The 24,814-nt window shown below is 52.2% G+C and overlaps 1 protein-coding gene across 3 annotated transcripts in view; it reads right to left on the reverse strand.

Annotated features, from left to right (window-relative positions):
- Window positions 1-856: 856 nt before the first annotated feature.
- PKNOX2 (PBX/knotted 1 homeobox 2) overlaps window positions 857-24,814 on the reverse strand; it is a 255,102-nt gene continuing 231,144 nt past the window's right edge. For 2 of the 3 annotated variants that reach the window (XM_060017724.1, XM_060017723.1), the window contains 6 exons: window positions 21,702-21,831; window positions 21,164-21,261; window positions 20,230-20,349; window positions 6,108-6,184; window positions 4,979-5,157; window positions 857-3,943 (listed from right to left, as the gene is read on the reverse strand). In XM_060017724.1, the coding sequence (XP_059873707.1) occupies window positions 3,717-3,943; window positions 4,979-5,157; window positions 6,108-6,184; window positions 20,230-20,349; window positions 21,164-21,261; window positions 21,702-21,831 (831 nt within the window). In that variant the 3' untranslated portion in view covers window positions 857-3,716. The remainder of the gene's footprint in view (window positions 3,944-4,978; window positions 5,158-6,107; window positions 6,185-20,229; window positions 20,350-21,163; window positions 21,262-21,701; window positions 21,832-24,814) is intronic. The other variant, XM_060017725.1, reaches the window with a different exon arrangement.

Consider the following 24,814-nt stretch of genomic DNA (forward strand, 5'->3'; position numbering starts at 1 on the left):
TCTTTGTTGATCACAGTTATGTCCTCAGTATCTAGAACTGCCTGGGACAGAGTTGGCGCTCAATTAATACATGAATGAATGAGTTCGTGCCGGCTGCCGTGTGACAGTCACTGCCCTCATCTGGTCACATCCAAGGCAGCAGAGAGGTCCCATGGCCAAGGAAGTTGAGCTCTGCTCATGAACTTCCCTGAGCAGGAATCTCCAATCAGTTCATCCCTGATGGGCTCAGGGCTGGGGCTAAAAGTTAGTCTGAACATTTCCCAGGGCCCTGATACCACAGCTCCATTTTGGGGGTAAAGGAACCTCTCCCCCACCCCCACCCCCGCATTGTCCCATCTCTTACTTCTGCATGGATTGTGGCACGTCTTCTCCGTGGGTTGGATAGGATTGGGGTCATGCACAGACAGAGCTTGCTGCCTTCTCAAAACACAACCACCCACATCTCAAATGATTTAGGAAACCACTTTTTAGTTAGAAGCATTGTGTAAAAGATGGTGGAACTTGAGAGAAACACTTAGGAAGGGGTGGGAGAGGCTGGGGTAGGCCACTGTAATTTCTGAGAGTAGTGTTTCCTAAAATGTGTTTTGTGTGTAACTAGTATAATTGAATAGACATTACTTGAAAAAAAAAAGATAAATTTGGGGAACATGTTAAACAGAGACAGGTTTCTTTCCTGCAGGACTTCTCAGAGGCTTTAATGCACTAATGCACATTATGAAACTCCTCTATCAAAATATGATATGCAGTTCATCCTAGACTAATTAGGCTGTGGAATTTTTTTTTTTTTTTTTTGGATAGCATATCTTTTAAGACTGTGTTCCTTGGAAATCACTGCTTTGAAAGCTGTCTTCCTGGTTCTGGAAGGTGAGGTTTCAGGTATCACCGTCCTGTGGCTCTTGAGACTTTTTTCACTGCCCAGGGGTGGCGTCTCTGCTGTGTTTGCAGAATCTCCAGGTGTGACTGGGGGCTGGGCTCTGGGAGGGCGGTGACCCAGGGGACCGCTATCCACGCTGCGTGGAGATCCGTTTTGCCTGTGGAATCACTCCCTTTCCCATCTTCAGCCTGGCCAGAGGGTGTCCACGGGTAAGCGTGAACTCTGCAGCCTTTTTGAACGGGAACAAGGAACCCTCCCTCCTGCTTCTAAACCGATACCCCAGTACAGGGCCCAGATAAGGAAACCTCTAGCTTGAAAGTAACATGAAAGACTGCCTCTCACTTAGTTGGGGAGATAGCTGCCTCTAACTTTCTTCCCGCCCTAGGGAATAGAGTGCTGAATTATGGGGTTCAAAGGGCAGGCTACGCTCTGGACACAGCTCCTGGATTCAATGTGGCAGTCAAGACTGCCTCTCCTTCCTGATTCCCGGGACCTTTCACCTGAGGGATAGGGCATGTGAGGGCTGGGGGAGGGGCAGTGGTGGCCCCAGCTTGGATGGAGGTCGGAAAAGCAAGGGGCTTTGAGGGTAGAGTGTGTTGGAAGAGCTCCCCTGCTATGGGGGCAGCCTGCCAGGAGAGGGCAGTGCAGAGCCTCCTCCTGTCTGCCCTCCTTCATCTTTTTGTCTTGGAGCAGACACGTCTGCGCTGAGTGTACTGAACTTGGCCGTCGTCCTCCCCAGAGAGGTAAACTGAGGACACCCAGAAAGCCTTCTTCCTTGGTCCTTTCATGGGTATTCAGGTCAACAAGGAGTATGCTGAGGCCTCCAAATTTTCTCTGGTCCAGGGTCCCCCTAACCCCTAATCACAGAAAAAGAGAATCGCGTGCCAGAATTATGGTAGGTAATAAGGTTTACTGAAAACTCGGCCACATTCAGTACTGGTTTGGTGGATACATCAGAAGAGGTTGCATAACATTAATTAGGCAGGTGGAGGGGGCTGGGAGGAGGATGTGTGGGCACATGTGTGCAGGTGTGCCTGTGCTGGGGTGGGATGCCTGTCCAAAGTGATAAGTGGAAGAGTGTGCATGTGAACAAGAAAAGTGAACCAGAACAGGAAATGTATTTTATCCCACTTCACGTTGCAAAAGTCTCACGCCAAAAAAGCTAGACTTTCCTCTACCTATGGCATCAAAAGGGAGTAAAAAATGATTGGATCACCCAGATTATAAATAAGGTTATTTGTTTCTCAAAAATCCTTATTAAAACATTAAATATCAGCTCTTTTGGGGGAAGAAATACATTCATTTCAGGGAGACCTCAGGAAAGCCACCATCCTTTTGCTCCTCCTTAGGGGGCCCCGCGGGGGCCCTTGAGTTGAGCCAGGCAGCCACTCACATCCTGCCACTGATGGAGATGGCCAACGCACGACTGACAAATGAATTTGCAAGTCCATTAAATTAACTTCAATGGAAAACACACGTGGGATCAGTCCCGTCATTCACAGCCATAGGGGTGGGAGGGAACGGGAGGATGGGGTGCCAACCCCGGGGGACTGGATGTTGGGGTGGGAGGGTGTGTGTGGGGCAGATGGTGGGAAGATTCCTCCTCCTGGTGGAGCCCCAGTTCCTCCAGTGCTGTGTAAGTGATGGCGTGTAGAACAGTGAGGCGGGGGGTGGGGCACCTCCTCCACACTTTGGATATTGATGAGAAGAGGGACGTAGCACCTTCTCCAACCCCTGGCTTCCCACTGGGCTGGATGCTTCTTTCCACTGTTTCTTCTGCCTCCTCTGAAGGACAGAGTGAAGACGAGAGGATGAAGGCTGGTGGAGCCGGCCTGGGAGCAGGGGGACAGCAGTGAGGGACAGGGAGGGTGGACAGATTCCAAGCTAACCTGGCTCCACCCTCTCTGATGGCCCCTGGAGGGGGTGGAACGTCTGGGGAGCTCCATCTGAGGGCTGGAACATCTGGGATAAGACACCGCTGTCCTGCTGTTACAGGAGCTGAGTTCTGTGACCGCTGGGGATCGCTGTGGTCCCCAAAGTCACCTTGATCTGGCTCCTAGCCCAGGTTCTGCCATCTCCTTGGGTCCTGGAGCCAACCCAGGTGAAGGGACTCCACTTTACCTCCTATAAATGAGCCCACCAGCTTACCACTGATTTCCAGGAGAGAGAGAAGGCAGCTCCGGTGGCTCCCATCCCTCTCTCCCAAGTCCACGGCTGCCTGTACCCAGAGACAGGGCCATGGAGGGCTGAGAGGAGCTCCAGGAGTCCAGGTCCCACCCTGGTCTGCCGGATGCGACGCCTCAGGCCGTTCCCCTCCTCCAGCCATGGATTATACGTTGAGGCTCCCTCCTGCCCTTGAACGTCTCTCAGAGGAGCTAACAGCCCTCTGGAGGTGGAACGCAGACCCCCTTTGTCTCTCCCTTTCCTCCTAACTCTGTTCCCTGGCAAACGCTCACTCTGTGAACAGCACTGATCCACCTCACGGCGCAGGGCTTGTACACAACTCAAGTCCTTCGGTGGCGGGGGTTTGGGGGCGTGGGTGCCATCTGTCCTCAGGGATTCAGTGAGTCCAGATCTCACTCCCGCCTTTCTGTCCAGGCTGCTCGACTGGCCCCGCCAAACGGAGTCCTCTGCAGCTCTAGGGAAGTGGGGCCAGGGTACTGGTGGAAGCTTGGTGGTTGGGAAGGAACAGGTGTTTCCTCTGCATTTCCTCCAGCTACTGATTTTGGGAAGCCAGGGTCCAACTTCCTCGGGGCTGCCTGCCCGTGTCTCCTCCCCCCCGAGCCTGAAGCCCTCCTGACGACACTCCTGCTCGGTGATCAGTGCCACCTGGGCTGCCCGGCTACTCCAGGGAGTCACTGTGCTCCAAGCCCAGGTCGCTGACATTCGTTGTCTGCAGCTCGTCGGCCTCGTCCTCCAGCTCCTCTTCCTCTTCCTCTTCCATCTCATCCTCATCCTCTTCTTCTGTCCCATCCAGTGAGTCGTCGTGTGCGGCCATCATAGCCTGCTGCATGGCCATGGTGGCATTGTCTGAGGACAGGGACTGCAGGTTGTCCAGGTTGATGGAACCTATGTGGGAGAAGAAGGCAAGGGTCAGGCCCAGGAAAGCCAGGGGCTTCAGTGGTGAGCTCCTACGCTAGACAGTCCCCTGGCGCGAAGTCTCCCGTCCGTTCCCCTGTCAGCCGCTCCCTGCCCCACCCCAAGCAGCAGCGCTCCTGGGTACCACTTCCTGAGCATCTTCTGTGTAAGTATGTCAAACACTGTTGCCTTTCGAAGAATTCTGTAAGTAGGTGTCATCACCCCCATCCTCAAGAGGAGGGAACAGTCTCAGACAGTTGAGTCATTAGCTCAGAATGACACAGTCAGGCATGATATAGCTGGGATTCTCTCCCTGCTTGGTCAAGCTCAAAATCTGTTGATTTCTACTCTACCCCATAAGACTATTGCCCACCACACAGAACTGGTACCCAGTCATATAAATGCACGTAGACATGAAGGTACGCCTGCACACGTGTACACCTCCACTCCACTTCCCACACAGAGCTAGCTTCACATGCTAAGCTATAAAACGTTGTCTGGCTCGTGGCTCATTGAATTATTCATTGTGCACCAGGCGACCGGCAATTAGAAACGTGTATACGAAGGGTGTGATGGAGAAGCTGGGAAAACAATGCTCTTGCTGGCTTCCGTTCGCAAGCCAGCTGCCTGCTTCGGTATTTATAGATGGCCCTGGCTCTTGGGGAACTGTGCGGACACTGGTGCTGAGGAACTTCAGGTGGGTGTGGGACTGAGGAGGGGGGACTCTGCTGAGGAGCCACTGACTCAGATGACCACCAGCTGACTCCCACTCGTCTCTGTGAGATTGCTTTTGGCTTGTTAAAGTATACGCAAAAAAAAAAAAAAAATCCTCTTCTTTCAGGCTGACATACATCGTTTGATGGGGATCAGGTAGGGATACCCATTGTGACAGAGCTGACACGGCCACTCAAGCGTGTAGACTATCAGCCCCTGACTCTGTGCACAGCTGCGCCCATAGGAACTCCAGGAGCCCCTCCCGACCAGCTCCCCGCCCCCATCTGCAGTACCCTCAGCCCCAGCTCTTACCATCGGGGTTTGTCCCCGGGGCACCACCCTGCTGCTGCAGCACCCCTGCAGCAATGGAGTTGGGCCAGAATCTTTGGGTGGGCCGGTGCTGCGACTTGATTTTCTTGGCTTTGGGGGCGGGGTCAGGGTTGCTGGCGTCAAGCATGGGCTGCAAGATGCGCCTCCGGGCGTTGATGAACCTGCCCAGGGGTAAGATGGAGACGGGTTAGTCACCACCAGGGGGGCGGGAGCATGTGTGCGCAGGTACGTGTGTCTGTGTGTGGGTGTGTGCACACGTGTGCATGCACACGTGTGCGTGTCTGTGTGCACGTGTATGCACACGTGTGCATGTGTGTGCAGAGAGCGCTAAGCTGCTTCCAGACTCTGAGAAGCTGGTCCTTGTACGGAACAGACCCGGGTCTGGTCTAGGGTGTGGAAGCATAGCTGTGATGAGCCCTGGGCACCGAGGAGCTCGTGACGTCACCAGGGGGCTTGGGGACCACGAACCAGCGTGGGACGAATGCGTGAGAAGGGTCAGGAATCTCTGCTCCAGACCGGTCAGGACTGAACAGAGGAAGGAAGAGCCCCCCAGTCAAAGGCACTAACCTCTGACCTGACCTCTCTCCAGAGGGCCAAGGGTCTGCTCCCATCCAGCCAGAACTTGCCCTCTGAGGTTTCTATGACACCCCAGGCGGCCACAGAGGAGGGGGCACGGGAGCCCTGTGGGGTGAGGACTGCCAGCTCCTCCCTATTCTTCCTGCTCCCAGCCCTGCAGAGCGTTTCAGCCTGAGCTCTTTTTACACGGGTGGTGAGTAGACCAGATGACCACCGGTGGCCTCGGGTCGTGGGATGCAGGCACCCCTGTGTGTCCGTAGTGCAGGTGGGGCTGGGTTTTCTGCAAGAAGGCAAGAAGCTCCCAGTGATGTTCCTGACACAGTTTCCCAGGAGAGGGCGCTGAGAAGCTGCAGATGAAGCTATAGGTGTTGATTCCGGATATCTGCTTCCAGCCCACATGCGATGGCTGGCATGGTCGCCAGGTTGAGACTGAGGCCAGGCTGGGCACTCTAGCCTCTTTCCCCTGCTATGCATTCCCCTGCCCATCAAGTGGCCCCTGGCTCTGAGAGCCTCTGGGCAGGCGATACTAACTCACCAGTTATTCACTTGCAGGAGGGTGAGGTTTGTCTGGGCTGCGATCTGCCTCTTCTCATCCTCCGTGGGGTAGGGGTGCTGAAATGAGAGGTGAAGGGCTAGTGAGGGGTGGGCCCGTGGTGGCCTGGTCCCCCTAGAGACCGTGCCCACAACACAGGCAGCATCGCAGGCCAGGTAGCCCCAGGGGTTTGGAAGCCCAAAAAGGGGAAAGTGTAATGTTCCCCAGAAAGAATGGCCAAGGGCTTGGAGGGAGGCTGCTCTGTGCCTGAGGAGGGCTACCTGCCCTGAGCCCAGCCCCCCATGGTGGAGGACCAAGTGGTTTCCCAAGGGTTGGTACAGTTCAATACTGATCGCTTCCAAAGCAGTGTCGCATTCTCACTTGGTCCACCCCCAAACAGGCAGGTCAGGCATTATCAATATTACGATTGACAATGGCCTCAAGAGCCCACAGGACTCTCAGAAGGTGGTAAACGGGTGAACGAATCCATTTAATTTAAACTAACTGACATTTACTGAATATCTACTACGGGTGCAGATTCATGCAGGCATCCTAGGAGACGGAAGATAAATATAATGATAACTACGACTTGTGTAATACTTTGTAGCCTATGAAATGCTTTCATGCACTTAATTTCACTTCATAAAGCATATCGGTAAAACTTGGTAAGAGGCAGGTTAGGTGAAGAAACTGAAGGACTATCTCCACTGTCCCCCAGAACTCAGTTCAGAACTCCCCGTCAGAACTCAGTTCTGACGTTGGTCCGGGCTGCCCCCATCACTTCATGCTGCCACTTTGTGAGACGAAGTCAGTGTCTTTGTGGGGGTGAGTGAGGACGTGGGGCAGGGCCTTCAGTCCTGCACTGATTACACGTTTGTCTCTCTCTCGGATCATGTTTCATGAGGGCAGAGACCAGCTCTTATTAATGTATCCCCAGCACCCGCCACATGGACCCGAAGTACAAATGGCTGCTGAGCAAAAGAAACAAGGCGGTGGGTGCTGGGGTTTGGATAACAAGCACCGGAGAAGCTTAGGAGAAGTGGGTGTTGGCCAAAGCGCTGGGGAGGCTGAATAGGTCACATTAAAGACTGGGAAAGTTTGGGGTGGCAGAGGGTTAGGGGACCTTCTGGATCCCACTGGGTGGTGAGCCCCATGATGTCTGGGTCTATGTGTCTGTGTGTCTTTCCCAGGCTTCTGCATAACACCTGGCACCCAGCAGGCTTGCAATATAGGTGTGATGAGCGTCTGAATGGGTCAGAGCCTTGCCCTGGCAGCTAGGGGAGGTTCGGGAGCTCTCAGGGTAGAGGGCCAAGCTGTCCTCAGGTCAGAATCATCCCCTTATTGAGATAGTGGTGCTTGGGCTTTCCAAAGTCCTGAAGACCAGGGCTCAGATTCTGGCTCTATCATGAAGAGCTGTGAGATCTCAGGCACATCACTTAACCCCACATGATAAAGTCATCTAATGATTAAAAGAAATTATACTTGTAAAGTGCTCAATAAGAGATCGCTCTTCGTATTACTGTTGGACAATGTTGGCAAGGTGCTTAAAGCTCTCTAAGGGATGAGCTAGAGATCAACAACCCCCACAGAACTCTCATTATCAGTGACAAAGGAAAGGAACCTCTTCGGTGTCCTCAATGTCCCTCGACTGAAGCAATCAGGGTCGTGTGTTGTTTTAATTCACACTTCTGACCCTGATCACAACACCAGGGCAGCCGGGACTCGTGATCCATATAATATTAAGATTCTAACAAGAAGGAAAGCACGTCGGTGTCATAGGAGCCAATTTCATCTAACTGGGAAGGAGCCCAGGGAGGTGGGGAGGAGACCGTAGCCTCCCAGGGGCTCCGTGCATCTGACACCCTCGGGGGGGGTGGTGGCCGAGCCCTCCTCCCCTGCCCCGTGGAGCTCCAAGCTCAGCGGCCCTGATGGGAGCCGAGCAGCCTCCCCGTCATCCAAGGCAACCGGTCTGAGAACACAGCAAAAATATAGTAACCTTTCGGCCTTCCCGGGCCCCACTAGGCCCTTCATACCTCCATGCTTTTGCACATGCTGTTCCCTCTGCTGGAAAGCTTTCTCCCACTTTTCCACTGCGTACGTTTCTGAGCTTCTGCAAAGACCTTTCACAGGTCAAGTCCTCTGAGAGGCCTTTCCCCCCAGCTCCCCGGGGCAAAGTTAGTCACTGCCTGCTGCACTTGAATAATTGCCTTTAGCCCGCTATACGGTGATAGATATCTCCCCCCTATCCTGGGAGTTGCTCTCAGGCAGGGACCCAGTCTTATTAGACATTGCATCTCCAGTGTCCAGACCAGTAACAGGCAGAGTGGATATTCAGTGTTGTGTATGAAACAGATGAGTGAACCAGCACAAGAAGGAGATGGCTGACTTGTTCCCTGAGCCTTGCCGACTGCGCCGGTTCATCAACCACAAATGCTGGGAAGCTGCTACCTCGGAGGTGGCCGCAAGTGAACGATACCTGGCCATAGAGCTCGCAGCTTAGAGGGCAAGGCTACAGGCAAAGGAAAAAGCCTCTATTAAAAGGTAGTGTGTCTTCAGCACTGCAGTCTGTAAACTGTTTTAGTAAAGAGCTCAGATTCTGGAGGCAAAAAAAAAAAAAAAAAAGAAGAAAACGTAGTGTGTAAGTACCTGTCGGGTGGTAAGAGAAGTCAGGGGAGCCTTCCCTAGGGAGGAGGGACTTCAACTGGATTTTGAAGAATGGCCAAGCCATCCCAGTAAAGGAGGACCTGGGCCTTCCAGACAGGGGCTTTGGACTGGGACTTAGAGTCAAGTCAGTCAGATGCAAATCTCGTCCATCATTAGAAACCTCCAGAGAAGGAAATGCTTCAGCGCCACCCAGATAACATTTGCTGCTGTCTCCAAGGAGGCTTCGCGTGCGGGCCGCCACTCTGAGTGGATGTCATCAATCCACAGATTAATGTGTTCCCAATTACTGGAGAGGGAGGAGAGGCAGGGACTCTGAAACTGGCTGGTTGTTCTCTTATGGTAGGGATACAAAGCCCTTATCCTCCTGGGGGGCAAGTCCCACCACCCATCGCTCCTGGGACCAGTGTCCCGTGAGGCATGCGGTGGAGGCCATGGGGTGAGTGGCTGCATCGGGCACGGCCTTGGGGACAGGTGTGTCGCCAGAACGTTCCTGGCACCACGTCTGGGTGCTCATGGGAGCAGTCCAGCTCGTCTACGCCTCACACCAGATGATTCCTGAGGACAGAGTCAAAATAGTCCTGGCCCCTGGACAGCCCTCGATTTGGTCAGTGCTACTTTTAGCGCGATCGGAAGGGCTCGAGGCCAGGGACGGGGAGAGGTATCCAGCGAGACGGTGCTGAGCCATCAGGCTGCGGCAGCTGCTCTCTGATCACAGTTTGGAGGGGCTCCTCTGGAGTCGGGAGGGAAGGGCACAGGCAGCAGCCCTCTAGGAGGGACAGAGAATGGACCAGAAAATTCCAGCTCCTTTTCAGGGCCAGCGGGGAGCCTCAGGGGGCTGGGCAGTGCTGCCTGGTGGTTAAGAGCATGGCCTTTGCAGAGGTTGTGTCCTGCACCCACCACTTAACCAGCCGTGTGGCCCTCCTGGCGATTCATTGTTTGACGTATGCCATCCTCAGTTTCCTGGGCTTAAAATAGAAATATGAGGATGGTGGCTACTCCCTGGACTTCGGGGGTGATTGAATGAATGATGCAGGCAAAGCATGTGCGCTGCACTGACTCACTCTGCACCACATGGTGAAGCCTCCCAGACACGGTATCGCTGAATATTTAGTCTCTGGGGAAGGGAACTGCAGGATTTATACTGAGTAGGCGTTTCACGACACCACAGTTGGCATCGGGAAGCTCCTCTGACGTCTGACCAAACTCTGTCCCTGACACCTCCCTTTTGGCCCTGGAACTCAAGTCTCTTCTGGGCTAAAATGGAGTTGAAGGCATCTCTCAGTCTGAACTATGGGTTCCCCCTAGGGTCCCGGGTCTGAAAGCAGCGCAGCCAGGCTGGCCCATGGGCCCCTGGCCACGCCTTTCACTCAAAGCCCACCCAAGATGGTGCACCCACCTCCTAGCCCAGGAAGACCCGCAGGAGGCCGGCCACGTCCCGGAGCGACACAGCGCGTGGGAAGCAGCGGCCTGCAGGTGTGAGTCGGAGCTGCCGCTGGAGCAGGGGCCGCCTGGAGCTGGCTTTCCCACTTTCCTGCACTGGGGTCAACCACACCCTCCTCCCCTTCTCGCTCCTGACCAACTGTGGGCACGTGATCTGCTGCGGCCACAGCTTCACAGCGTGGCCGCTGCTCTAGAAGGGCCAGAGACCAGCCGGAGGGAGGCAGCCAGGATGGTGAGGGGCCCTGAAACAACCACATTTCATCACATCGAAGACGCGGGCACACCCTGACTTCAGAGATGCTACAGCAGTTTGGGGTGGAGAGGGGCACACAAGTCACCCAAGGACCCTCCCTTTCCTGCTGTAGCTGCCCTTGCTTATATGTCCCACTCTTCCATTTCTCTCTCTTTTCAACTCCCCTCCCCACTTACAGTTGTGCACACACAGAAAAGCACAAAGAACTGAAATGCATAGCTTGGTGTAGTATCACAAACACCCATGTGACCACCTGCCAGGTCAAAAACTAGACTTCTACCAGCACCCCAGCAGCCCCTTTTCTGCCCCCTCCCAATCACATACCTCCAAAGATATCCTCCCCAAAGATAACCTGATGTTTATGGTAATCACTTTTTTTGCTTTTCCTTATAGTTTTACTATCTATGTTACATCCCTAACCATTATGGTTTAGTTTTGCCTGGTCTGGGACTCTATATAAATGGAATCATGTAGCATGTAGTATTTCACTCCACAGTATGGTGTGAGATCCACTTATGGCTGTTCCATGTAACAATCACATGCATGTTCATTGCCGTATAGTTTCTCATTGTAAAAATCTACTGCCTTCTTGTTCTTCACCCTCCTGCAATTACAAAACCACTCTCCCTCCCTCTGGCTTCTTCAATCCATCCTTCTCATGGCAGCAAGATTGGTCCTTCTTAACCTGCTCCCAACCCCTTAGGTCCCCCTCCATGAGCTCTGAGCCCTCACCCTATCCAGGATTCCACACACTACAAGGATGATCTGTTGTTTTTCACCCCAACCAGACAGGCTGCAATGTTTGAGAAAAGGGTCCACACCTGTCTTTTCATCCCCACCTCACTGGTGCCGAGGAAAACGCCTGGCCCATGCCGAGCGTTCAGTATGTCTTCGTTGAATGATCATAGGACCCTAGGGGGTAACTGGTACTTGTCACCATTCCCTTTGTGTGTGTTTGTGGGTGTGAAGATGGGTAGGAGAGGGTGGGGGAATTCTAGCTTGTATCAGGCTGCCTACGTATTAACGGTGCTATTCCCACAACTGATGGTTTCAAGCATATTTGTGGGGGAAGGGGGATGGGGAGGGGGTACCTTCTGCACATGAGAAAACTGAGCCCAGAGGCATTAAACGCTGGCCCCAGGTTATATGGGGGGTACATGGCAGAGCTGGGACCCACACCCCCTGTGTCTTTAACCACAGCCATTCCACCTCTGTCAGCTACTGCGCTTTTTAACGTATTGTTGATATTCACCATAGGTAGGTATTATTATCTCCATTTTATGAAGAGGAAATTGACATCAGAGAAGTTAATTGACCCGCTCAAGGTCATATAGTCAGTAAGAAATGGAGCAGGGCTCAATCTCGGGTCTGTCTGCCTCCAAAGCCTTGTTCCTTCTACTGTACCAGGCTGCCCTAAAGGAACTAACCTTTTCTACAGACCAAACATCCCCAGCCTTTAACCATTCATCATGTGACACGTTTCCTGTCGGAATCATTTGAACAGACATTTCCCCATCCTAGCTGCCGTTCTCTGGACACAACTCGTCGAAGGACCTTTTGATATCTGATGCTCAGTCCTGGACACACTATGCTGGATGTGTCTGACCAGCAAGATGGGCAAGCCCCCCACCTCTATCGAGTCATCTCTTCCCCAGCCCCTTGCGTGTGTGTTTGTGTAACAGCACTGGATTACATCACGGGTTGACCGCTCATAGTACATGTATGATTTATTCCCCCGATTCATTGATCAGCCGAAATCATGTCTCCTACCTGAAGCTTAGGTTTTAGTGGACAGTTCAGTTAAAGATCTGTGTTCTGGTGGAGAGAAGCCCCCCCGGATTCAGGAAGAACAAACAAGAGATCTTCCCCTACTTTCAGGGAACAGAACTAGACCTGGGTAAACGCTGAGACTGGAGAGCACAGACTTTGTCAGCTTCTCCCTTTTTGGTGCCTTGCTGACTCTTCCCAGCACCCCTCTCACTAATCCCCGGGTCTTCATGTTATCCTACAGTCAGCTTCCTGAACTGGAGGCCTCTGGCCTCTAGGGCTTCACGGTCAAATGCCCTGCAACTATGTTCATGATGATGGAGATAAAGCTTTCACCAGATTCTCAGAAGGGTCAAGGACCTAGAAGAGGTTGAAAACAATTGCTAGGAACCTTTCCTCTGGCACCCCAGTCTGGCTTACCTCCTCAGAATGCTGTGTTTAAAAATGTTCTAATCTCATCTTCTACCAATAATAGGCACTGGCACTCTTCCCATGAAAGTGATCTTAGCTGAGTGGGTGTAGAAGACCAAGCTTTTGGATGAATTCATACCTAAGCTGTGAAGGAGTGATGGCCTCAGGGCCTCGCTGTAGGTATTTTGACAAGGATTGGCTCATTTTAAGTGGGTCTCTGATGAGTGAGATTTCAGATAAGGTGATGAAGTTAAAGGAAAAAGTAGTAGACAAAATATTCTGGAACAAGAATGGTTCAGTCTCCCTAGGCCATTTTCTTGCTTTTCAATGTTTCCTACTTTCCTCCACAGATTCTCTAGAAGTGTCAAGCTTTCTCTCAGCGTTTTCCAAGGCAGGGCAGATGGTGGGGATTCCTGGAGGGAGACGGGGGGTATTTGTAGCAGCAGCTGTGTCAGTATCAGGACAAAGTACCTTCACATCCATCATCTTATTCTAGCTGGGTATCGTGATTCCCATTTTACAGCAGAGGAAACTGAGGCTTCATGAGGTTAAGCAATTCACCGCACCCTGCTGGCTACGAAGAGGGGGCAGTGAGACTCAAATCTAGATCCTGCCTCCGAGTACCATGCCCTTTCCATAGACTGTCGCTGTTGTAAGAGCCACCACTGTTCTAAGTCAGCTGTCGATGAAGCCTGTACATGGGCCTCTGACAGGGATGGATGCATGCTTCCTTCAGAGCTTAATACAATGCTAGGCACAGGGAAGGGGGCAAGAACGTTTGCTGAGTGACTGAAAGCAACACCAAGGCGCAGAGGCAACCAACCGGATCTCACCTCCACAAGCCTTCCCCGGCTGGGAGCCCTTGTGCAGGGCACACACTGTACCTGGGTGTGCGGCAACCCTGTTTCTCCCAGCAGGGATGAGCCCAGCATGTGAGGCTCTAGCCCTGTGGGTGAGGATAGCTGGCAATCTGACAAGGAATCTCACAGATAAGGACGGGCTCAGAATCGTGGGGTGTACACGCATGTGTGTAGCAGTATCACTCAAGGCCCAAAAGTTGAAACCACCCAAGTGTCCACAAACTGATGAACGGATAAACAAAATGTGGTCTATCTACACAATGGGACACTGTTCAGTCATACACAGGAAGGAAGCACTGCTATAGGGTACAATACGGATGAACCCTGAACACATCACGCTAAATGGAAGAAGTCAGTCACAAAAGACTCCATATCGTACGATTTCCTTCACGTGAATTACCCAAAACAGGCAAACCCATCTAGACAGAAAGTAGATCGCTGGCTTCTAGAGGCAGGGGAGGGACGGCTAATGGGTACAGGGTTTCTTTCCAGGGTGATGAAATAGTCTGGAATGAGATAGTGGTAATGATCGCAGAGCTTTGTAAATATACTTGAAACCTCTGAATTGTACAGTTAAAAAGAGTGAATTTTATGGCATGTGAGTTATATTTCAATACCGAAAGAATCAAACAGAGAAGGCCCCTGGTGTTTCTGTGCACTCAGCTTTTGTGACTATAGCCGAGTTTATACGAGGGCCCTGGAGCAAGGTCCTCAGCTCTGTGGGGCAGGGGTGAGATGGCTGCAAGCAGAGCGCAACTGTGACCCTGGCTGGATGCGTGCCGGGCTTGTGGATGTGATGGATACGGAAGGAAGAGGAGGGATGAGACAGTAAGACAGCCTCACTGTATCTAAAACTAGGGCCCGGCTATCAAAATCCTGCAGCTGTCCCAGGATGGGGCTCTGGGCCTCCGCTGAGGGTCGGGGTCCCCCTTTGCTTTACCTAGACTTTCCATGGGAGCTGAGAGATGCTGTGGTTTCTTGCGTCAATGCAGAGGCAGTAACAGCCTAGTGGGTGAGACGTTAGAGGCTCAAGCCACGCTGACCTGGGTTCAAATCCTGCGGGACCTTGGGGAATGCGTTACCTTCATGGAGCCTAGTTTTGTTATTGGTAAAATGAGGATCATTTCACCCGCCGGCTGGGCGGGTGAAACGAGATGATGCAGGAAAATGCTTGGCCCACACCCCGGCGCACAGAAGTAGCTAAGGGAGGAGGGGCTCCTCTGATGGTGGCAGGGCCGCTGGGGCTTGGTTTCTTCTCTAGGCTCCCCCCACCCTCAGAAAATACTCTGTAAACTTGCTCCTGTGCTTGGGTAACAGCAGCACAGAGAACAGGCACATTTTTGACGGAAATAGGCAGAATCACCCAGGCAGGACATGGGGAGGCTGGGATCTGGACAAGAGGGGATGAGGGCAGAAGCGGGGGCTGAGCTGCGCCCCTCCCTCTCTCCTCCACGGAGAGGACCCTCTGCCAGGGTTTCTCACCCTATCTGGATTTGTAACGGAATGACTGCTTCCAGCAGGAGTTTAGCTGCTTTCAGCCAAAATGCAGTAGCAAGAAAATCTCACTGGATTCTTCAGGGACCCAGAAGCAAGGAACTGATGGATGAAACCATTCCAGTCTCACCGCAGCCTAACAGCAAAAAGGCTCCGGGGTTTAGCCTCCATCTCAGGAGCATGCTGTCATCTGAATACATTTCTATAGCTGCTAGTGCCCCAGAACAGTGGAAATGACAAGAAGCCTCGGACACAGGGCAAAAGGAATCAAAGAATACTAACTTCTGCCTGAGGGAAAGAAGAAAACAGGAAAACCAGCATCTACAATAGAAGTTCTAACAACCGATCTCTATTAAACAAGTCTACAGATTATACCACGCTCTCCCTTTCTGCTGTCAACCATTAGAACTGCTGTCTGCAGTATCCTGACGGCTTGAGATGAATAGATTACTCTGTAGAATGTTCATTAGCCAATTTATGTGCTTGTCAGAAAGTCAGCAGTGTTTGTGTTGACTAGTTTATGCCAGTTATACGTGTTACTGTAATTATGTAACTTTATTCTGTAAACCAATAAAATATGAGTGCAAAAAGCAAGAGTTGTTGCTAAGAAAACTAAGCGGAGTGCTTTGGAAAGACTCCAGACTCAAATTTGCTTAAAAGTGAGACCAGGTGAGACAAGTATAAGAGACTGGGATACACAATAAAAATCTAGAAATATCCTGCAGACAGATTACTTCCCCAAAGCCAAAGTTCTTATTCCATTTTAAATAAAGATGAAATTTATAGATCTTATAGGAGAAGTTTGTGCAAGTAAAATGACAAACTTTAATCAGAAAATGACCTTGTCCTTATATCAAAACATTAGCAAACAAATATATTATGTATGTCTTTTAAATCAAAATAAAATGTATCTTACAGGTACCCCTATGTTCATAGCAGCACTATTCACAATAGCCAAGACACGGACACAACCTAAACGTCCATCAGCAGATAAATGGATAAAGAAGATGTGGTATACACACACACACACACACACACACACACACACACACACACACAATGGAATACCAGTCCGCCATAAAAACGGCTGAAATAACGCCATCTGCAGCAACATGGACGGACTAGAAATTATCATACTAAGTGAAGTAAGTCAGAAAGAGAAAGACAAATACCATACGATATCACTTGTATGTGGAATCTCAAATATGACGCAAATGAATATATCTATGAAACAGAAACAGACTCACAGATGCAGAGAACAGACTTGTGGTTGCCAAGGGGGATGGGGGTGTGGGAGGGAAGGATTGGGAGTTTCAGGTTAGCAGATGTAAACTAGTATATATAGGATGGATAAACAACGAGGTCGTACTGTACAGCACAGGGACCTATATTCAATATCCTGTGATAAACCATAATGGAAAAGAATATGAAAAAGAATGTAAACATATATATATATATAACTGAGTCACTTTGCTGTACAGCAGAAGTTAACACAACATCGTAAATCAACTCTACTTCAATAAAATAAATTAAAAAAATAAAATGTATCTTTTTAATGGTTGTTTCTTTCTTCAATCAACTTTTCCAATTAAACAATCAACAAATTAGTTGTCTCCCCTGCACTGGATATGAGAACATCACTGATATTGAGATCTGCCCTTTTTCATACCTTTTCTAAGACTGAACAGCTACTATATGCCTAATACAATGTTGCCACAGAGTGGGGTTCTCCAAGAACTACAGTCTCAGACTTGTTCTCAGAGCAACAATGAAAACAAGAGTGACTCAGAGTGATCAAATATTTGGGAAAAGCTTCAAGCCATGCCCCCTCTTGCAAATTCACGATGCCCCCCTAGTATACTAAGGGTAAAGAAATAAGCTAAACTTCGTATAACCAGATTTTCCCAAATCTGTTTCATCAGGGTACCCTTTCTTGGGAGCAACACCTATTACATCCTGTAAAGGTACCCATTTTGGGAAGCAATGCTTTGGGGCCCAGAGAAGAGGTATCATGTATGATCTCTATTCTTAAACAATTTACAGCTGAGTCAGAGATATACAACATGTAGATTCGACACACACATATACACACAGAACAGGTAGGTAACAGTATTAGTCAATGTATTCTTAGGGTCAAATGATGGGAGAATCAGGAGGTACTACAGATCAGAACAACAGATCAGCCATCCACCTCTAAATAACTTTCACAGATGTTGGGCCTTGGCCTCAAAAACTTGCTCTTGGTCTGCTGTTCTAGAAAGTTCACATTTCTTGAGTGTGATTGTGTATCAGGCATGGCTCTTTACATAAGTTATCTCATTTAGTTTTCTCAACCATGGAAAATGGGTATTATCTCCTTTTTCAAAGAAATAAAGTGATTGCCCAGCTAGTGGGCAATTCCTACTCCTGCCTGTCTGGCTTGAAAGCCTGTCTTCCTTCCACTGCGCCCTGTTACCAAGAGCCTTCACAGGATTTTTCCTGAGCTGGGGTTTAGGGGAACTGTGTGCCCACCTGTATCTGGGGAGCCAGCCTTGGCCTGCAGGGGACAACTGCGTCATGCTAAGTCCCTAGAGCCTGGACTTCTCCCCATCTTCTTCCTCCCCCTCTTCCAGAAGTTCTGAGTTCTGACTTTAAAGGCCCACGGGTCACTCTCTTGTCCTCTCTCCATGGTCTCTGTGGGGAAGGCATTAAGTGGGGGAGGACTTGCCAATGTCAAGTGCTTTATCGACAGTATCCACACTGAGTGCACTCTGCGCTGCAGAGGGCCTGGGGCGGGTGACGGGCTCACTCACACGGTTCAGCAAGTCCCTGCCATCGTTCCAGGTCCCTCCTACAGCTCTAACCTGGGTCCTTCTTTCCCCTCTGCTTTGTGCTCAGCTGCTACACCCTCTCTTCCCTGCCTCCACCTTCCTCTGCCTTCCCACGTCCGGGTGGAGGTGGTCGTAGAGTGGAAGGGAAAGATCCTGAGCCTTTGAGGGGGCTCAGCGGGGCGGGGGGGCGAAGGGCAGGGCGAGAGGCAGGACATGAACTGAGTCCAAGGTCAGAGGAGAGATGGATAGTGTGACCCTCTGTCTCAGGCTGAAGACTTAACTCAGGGGTGAGTTGCCATTGGGTACGGGAGGCACCGGAAGTGACAGGAGTCAGCGGGGGGCACTGGCCTGGACGTCAGGCTCCCCTCCCTCCTATACTTGCCTTTTCTCCCCTCAGAAGTAAGGCTGTAGGTGTGTTCACATCAGTCTTCAAACATGCACAGGATGGGGGTAAGGAAAGGAAGAGAAGCGAGGGAACGAACATTTAAGAAGCCCCAGTGTGCTAGGGTCTTTGCACTCATTTCACTGCTCCGTCACGATCGCCACAAGAGGTGAGTGTGGCCAGATCACAGAGGAAGAGGGAAAGACTAGATGTGAAGCTGGGTTTGGTTGCCTCAAAAGCCCACAAGCTTTCCACCAAACCCACAGCCCTACAGTTACACAGCAACACAACGTAACACGTGGCCTCCTCTAGGTCCATGGCTGGGGCCGGGGAGGTAGCCTGGGTGCCCCCAACTTGGGTGTTACAGCTCAGTGCACAGAGACAGAACCTCCCCTACAGAGGCCCTCTTCCCGGCGCTGGGGCTGGGAGCTTCGCACAGACACTGGGCTCTCAGGGCCACCAAGTCCATCTGAGCCCTCTGGCTCTCTAACAACATGGAAGAGAGAACAGGCAGAAGACCTGGGCATCCCCACCGCGAGCTCCAGATACTGAGTCAGAACAACAGGCCGAGGCTGCACCTGGCTTCATCACTAGGCTCTGGGAGTCTCTCCAACCTCCTTTCCTGGCTTTAACCCTCAGCCTTCCAGCGCTTTCTCTCCAAATTTGGTTATTGTTTGCTCCCAAGGTTGTGCCTTCAAGATGTGCTTCCTCAGCAAACGCTGGGGCGGCCCCGAGTCATCATTCCCCAGGGCCGGCGGGGAGGGTGGGGAGCGCAGAGCTCAGGCCACATCCCGCACCTCAGAGCAGTTCTGGCCATCTGCTGGGGGGCAGGAGATCCTAAGATCCCCAGATCCTAGGACCACCTGGGCCTGGGCGCCCTGGCTCTTGGAGGCACTTTCAAATAAAGGGCTGATGACTGACTGATTAATTAGTTCCCACGATCCGCTGGCTTTGTCTCCTTGTCTCTGAAGAAAGAGTCCCCCTAACTCCTGATTCTTCCCCACACTTTTCCGACCAATATATCTACAGCCCCAAGCTTGGTATCTGTCTTCTGTCTGTGTGTCTAGTACTCATGCCAGGCCAAGAGCTTGCAGTCCACTGGGAGCCCGTCTGTGCTCGAAGAATCTACCTCCCCACCCCAGACACACACACACACACACACACACACACACACACACACACACACACACACACACACACACACACACACACTCAGCCCAGAGTCACTGGCTTTCTTTATTGCTCCAGTCCTTGAATGATACTAGGAGGTTGCTAGTGATAATAGCGTTAAAGTCACTTCTGATAGTCAAGACCTGTCTGCTGCCACTTACACTGCACACAAACACAACTACCGTCATGGTAGGGGCACAGGGCAGTTGCTTTATAAACATTATACTTAAATCTGAGGCCGTGTCGTCATTTTACGAAAGAGGCTATGAAAGCAACTGCTCTGCGTTTCTGAGCTCGGCTGGTTACGTGAGGCCAGGATTTCTGCCTGGGCGGCTCCTCCGGGGGGTGGGCTCAGCCACGGCTCCCCAGTCTGTGCCTCCTCTGGCTGCCCTGATCAGAGGGAAATGGACGCACACCCTCTGCTTCCCTCCGTACTGAGGACTCGGGAAGCAGAAGAGTCCTGATGGAGAATCAGCATTTTCTTCCACGGGAGAGGTCAGGGGTGAGCATGGCTGACCGCGGGAGGAGGTTCTGAACCAGTAAGCACAGCCCCGGCTCCCACGGAATCTCACCCTGTCCCTGAAACCACCCTGTCCACTAGCCCAGTACTGCGTTCTCTCCAGAATGTGTCTGTCCCCATTCCCTCATCGATGTCACACTTTTTTGAGGCAGCAGCCGCAAGCACTGGAACTCCCAGCTGTAGGTCCCATTTAAGCCTCCCTCTGCCCTGGCCTCTGGAAGATGGTATCCCTATCAGAGGGCCTCTCTTTGAGGCCACACCCTCTGCAGATCTAGGGATGATGGTCTGGTGCCCCAGGGCTTATTCATACCCCACGCTGCAACTCCACACCCCAACACACACACACACACTCACCATGAGATGCTGGAAGAGCCAAGAACGCATTATATTGGTGGCATGCTTGGGCAAGACTCCTCGTTTGTTCTTGGACTTCTTATCCTCATTTTCCAGGAGGGAGGTGAGGTCAAGGTTAACCTTCAGGGCACGTGGAAAAAAAATCAGCATCAGCAGCCTGGCGGGCCAGCGGCTAGGGACCTGTTGCCATAGAGACAGCAGCCTCTCGCTGCCAGTCCCCTTTCCCAACTCATTCTGAGGGCCCGGGGGAGGTTACCTTTCCTGTCACCCAGCGCCAGCCTCTCAGAGGATGGGAGAAGGGAAGACGGCGAAGAGGGAGGAGAAGGGGATGAGAGAGGAGACAGAGGAAACAGGGTCATGCAAAGGGCACAGGAGAGAGAGATTGGCCGTAAACCATCCAATAGTTATTAGCATTCCTGGGGTACATTAAAGTCTGCACAGCGCTTTCCTATCCATTACCATGGTCAGCCCTCACATCAGCTCCGTAGGCTGGTGGGGCTAGTGTGCAGCTGGTGTCAATCCCTCATCTATGGATAAAAACTCAGAGGCTCAGAGAGGTTAGGTGACTCATCTGAGATGGCAGAGTTAATGTCAGATCTCGGGCCTCTGACTTCAGATCTTCTCACTCCCACCCTGGCTCCCTTGTGTACGCTCTACCCCACTGAGCTACAGAGTGGCTCGGAGTGTAGACCAGGAATAGGAAGTGCAGGATCCCTCGATGTAACCCCGAGAGGCAGCAAAATCCCAGTTGATAAAACCTTTCCAACACCCACCTTCTTTTCTGTCAAGCGGGGGTAATGATACTCCTTAGAGGACTAATGAGGATGTAAGGAGTTACCGGTGTAAAGTGCTTAGCAGGCAGTAAAGCGTCACGGTTGCCCTCCCCCAAACCCATGCACATACGCACACACCTACACTGCACACACACACTCACCTGTGTGTTCTGGATCTGGATGGCTCCCTGGGGGATTGCTTGGGTGACCACCTGACCCTGGGAGGTTACCATGGTAACCGGCTGGTATAAGGCTCCACCTGAGGAGACAACCACTTTTGGAGTCCCCTGCCATAGGGGTGGGTAGGAGTGAGGGCAAGCAGGGTTCCCAATGCCCTTGGCACTCACGTGTAAACACCCTCTACTCTGGAGGCATTCAGCCCCTGTGGAGGAGGGGTGGGACGGGGATGGGGTCCAGAGAATAGAGTCTCTCTGTGTGTTTGGCGGAAGGGTCTCTGACGGGCTTATGAGACTTTGACCCAAATTTGTTCCAAACCACCATCATCAGGTCTTGCTAACCATCTATAAGCTTACAGAACACTTTAGTCAAGAAACGCAGCTGGAAGCCCCTCCCTCGGCAGGGGGCACCTCTCCCATTTCCTAGGACGTTTTGTTCAGTGCCCTGCCCCCCAACCCTGGAATTCCCTCAGGGCCACCCGGCCTCCTCCCAGGGGTGTTCCCCACAATCCGCTGCACACACCTGACACCACTTGTGAGTTGACAGTTGTCATGGCGATGTTGCCCTGCTGGAGCGCTGAGGCTGGGACCACAATCCCCTGGGGGTTATTGGAGACTCCGGACATGGAACTGGGGGAATTCTGCAGGAGGTCCTGGCAGTAAGGGAGGCGTGGTTTGTGACAATGCCACTAAGAGCTTAGATGCCACAGCCCCAAATTTCTCCTCTCCCCTCCCCCTTCCTGCCTTGCCTCCTCCCTTTTCCTGCTCCTCTCAGACCCAAATCCAGAAAGCAATCCTCATGGCTCCCTAGAAAGTGTGAAGAAGGCTCAATCTGAAAAAAAACCAACCAACAATAGTCATGCATTTAGCCATTCCATTCCCCTGCAAACCTGAGACATAAATTATCCCAGAAACCAGTGGTCCGCACCTTGGCTTCACTTTGCAAGTTCCGGTATCCGTACCTAGGTTCCATCCCCGGCGATTCTAATTTAATTGGTCAGGGGTGTGGCCAGGGCTTTCGGCGCGGGGGTGGGGGGGGGGGGAGGGGCGGGTGTTGAAAGCTCCCCAGGTGATTCCAACCCCAGCCCAGGGCTTCACCTGCACATCCTTCGCACTCAGTTGTCTCCAGATGCCCCACCCCCACCGCAGGGCCTCGCTTCCCCGTACCTGTATCGTAGCACTTATTACACCAAGATCCACACAAAGGGGCCTCCGACATATTCTCTTTGTATCCTTAGCACGTAGTTTAGGGCCTGACACATCACGGCTACTAAAATATTTGCTAAATAATAATAAAATATAGCCGCCTGGCCCCTTCATAACCTGTCTTCCAGGAATCTCGCGTGAGCCTCCCCTCTGCCAGCCTCGGGCACATTCCATGGGCTGCTTCCTCTCCCTCAGGCCCCCAACACAGAGCCCACCACGGAGGTCCCCACCGCCCCACACTGTCACTGCCTGCCCGTTTCCCCCAGACAATGCAAAGCAGCTAAGAAAACCATTTTTCCCCCTGGTACCCTCATCATTGCCACGTAAGAGCTGGGCTAGGATCGCTTAGACTTGATGTAGAGGGACAGGAAGGAAGCTCGGCCGTGGGTCTCCAAGAAGGGCAGCAAGGCCTCCCTGCTTGGCGGCCGGGCGCTCTGCTCTGCTCGGGAGGGTTTGTGAGGAAGGAATTGGGTGTGAGAGGTCGGGGTCTCCAGGCTTCATCTGGAGACAGCAAGGCAGGCGCGAATGAGGTGTAGTGCCCGGAGCCAGGAGACCCACCAGGGTCGCTTAGCGCCTAGCCTCCGGTGCCCCCGACCACAGGCCCACGTGTAAAAACAGGGCTTGAACCGGGTAACCTGCCCAAAAGGCCAGCTGGAAGGAATTAGGCAGGAAAACGGCCAAGGAAATAGGGGGAAAAGGAGGCCCCTGGCTTCCTAGCTTTGGTTTTAGGACCAGAGGAGCTTGGGCCTTCGGCTGCAGGAAGGTCTAGAGTGTGGAGTGAAGAGAAACGTGTGCTTGGAGGAAACCTGGAGCCAGTGACGGCACACAGGGAGCGACAGACAAAGGAGAAGCATCAAAGGCCGGGGGACAGCTAGGGCGCATCACCTCCCAGACCCTGGCACCCGGGAAGCCGGCCAAGCCTCTCACAGAGAGAGGCAGTCGGTCCTGACTTACACGTCTCATTCGATTCAGCTGCTTAACCCCCCTTGGCATCTCCTCCGAGCTGCCTTTTCTACCCTCCTGTACTGTCCGGCTCAGGGCTATAAATACGCAACAGCGGGGTGGGAGCCTGGCTTCCCCTCCTCCACGCCGGGGCCTCCCATCTGGCTCCTGGGAGGAGGCCTCGCTCCCATACTCGGCTCACCTCTGCGACTGTGACCTTGGGGAAGGGAGGGAGCGGCTCCTGCCTCAACTTTTCCTTTCTGGGATCGGCGAGGGCCTCCCCACCAGCGAGGTTTATTCTTTGAGCAGAATTCTTGGCCTTCTCATTTGTACAGCTCCGGGGTAATGCTGAGTCTGACCTGCAGAAGCCTAGAGACTGGAAGGGCCCTTACAATCTATTTCAGCTCCCTGAGGTACAGATAAGGAACTGAGGCTTAGACATCCAAGCGACTTGCCCACGGTCCCCCAGCTGGGTAGCAGCAACAGGGCTAGAACACAGTCCTCCGTCCTCCACAAACACTGGACCCACACCCTGTGCCAAGAACTGGGCTGCAAGGTGCTCCTGGAATCACAGCGGTTCAATAGCTGTTGAAGGCAAGTGAGCAGATTAAAAACAGCCCAAACCTGGAAGTACGGAGACAGCGTGGGCACCCACGGAATGAAGGTGGATTGGGAATTAGCACCTCCTGCCTCAGTCTCTGGCTCGTTGCTAACACCCAGGAATCCTCAAAGCCTGACTCTTCAGCTGTGAGTCTGCTCCAAGCTTGAGCTCCCCTCGTCCCAAACTCCCAGCCAACCATTCTCCCAGGGTGTAAAGCAATACTGAGATGACGTGAGGCTGAGGCAAACGTGGAAGGTAAATTTAATGGGGGGCGGGGTATCCACTCCATGCCACTCACCCTAAAACTAATGGCAGTGACTTTTCAACAATCTCTGGTTTGGAATCACCCATGCCACAGTGCTCGTCATCGAATAAGGATATTTGGGAATTTCAAACGTAAAAAGTTGTCCCAGACTTTCTCCTCCAACCCCACCCCCTGCCCCATGGAAAAAATATCCAGCAAGGTTAGAAAAACACAGGCAAAGCCAGTAAAATAAATATAAGATGTATGCCTTGGGATTCAACCAACACATTTTTACTAGCAGAGGCCAAAGGGTGAGCCATCACCGGCGTATTCAAACTCTGGCTGGCTCTCAGACTTGTGGCTTGGCTAGCCTCCATGCCAGCTTCCCCAGTTTAGGTAACTAAAGGCAATTTATGCATTGGCTCAGACCCTTCTCTTTCCTACCCTCTCCTTCTACTCTGGGTCTTTGCTGGGAGGTGCTAAGAGGCCAAGTTACATTAGTAAAGGAATGGGACGGAGAACTTCATGGGTAGAGACCGTGGGCAGGGCCTGGGCTGGCCCCACCTTAGCTGGGACAAAGAGAGGAAGCGAAAACTTGGCATCCCAGGGTCTAGGGAAATGATATTCATCTCTTACATTTGAA

This window comes from Delphinus delphis, chromosome 8 (genome assembly GCF_949987515.2).
Source record: "Delphinus delphis chromosome 8, mDelDel1.2, whole genome shotgun sequence".
NCBI classification, from domain to species: domain Eukaryota; kingdom Metazoa; phylum Chordata; class Mammalia; order Artiodactyla; family Delphinidae; genus Delphinus; species Delphinus delphis.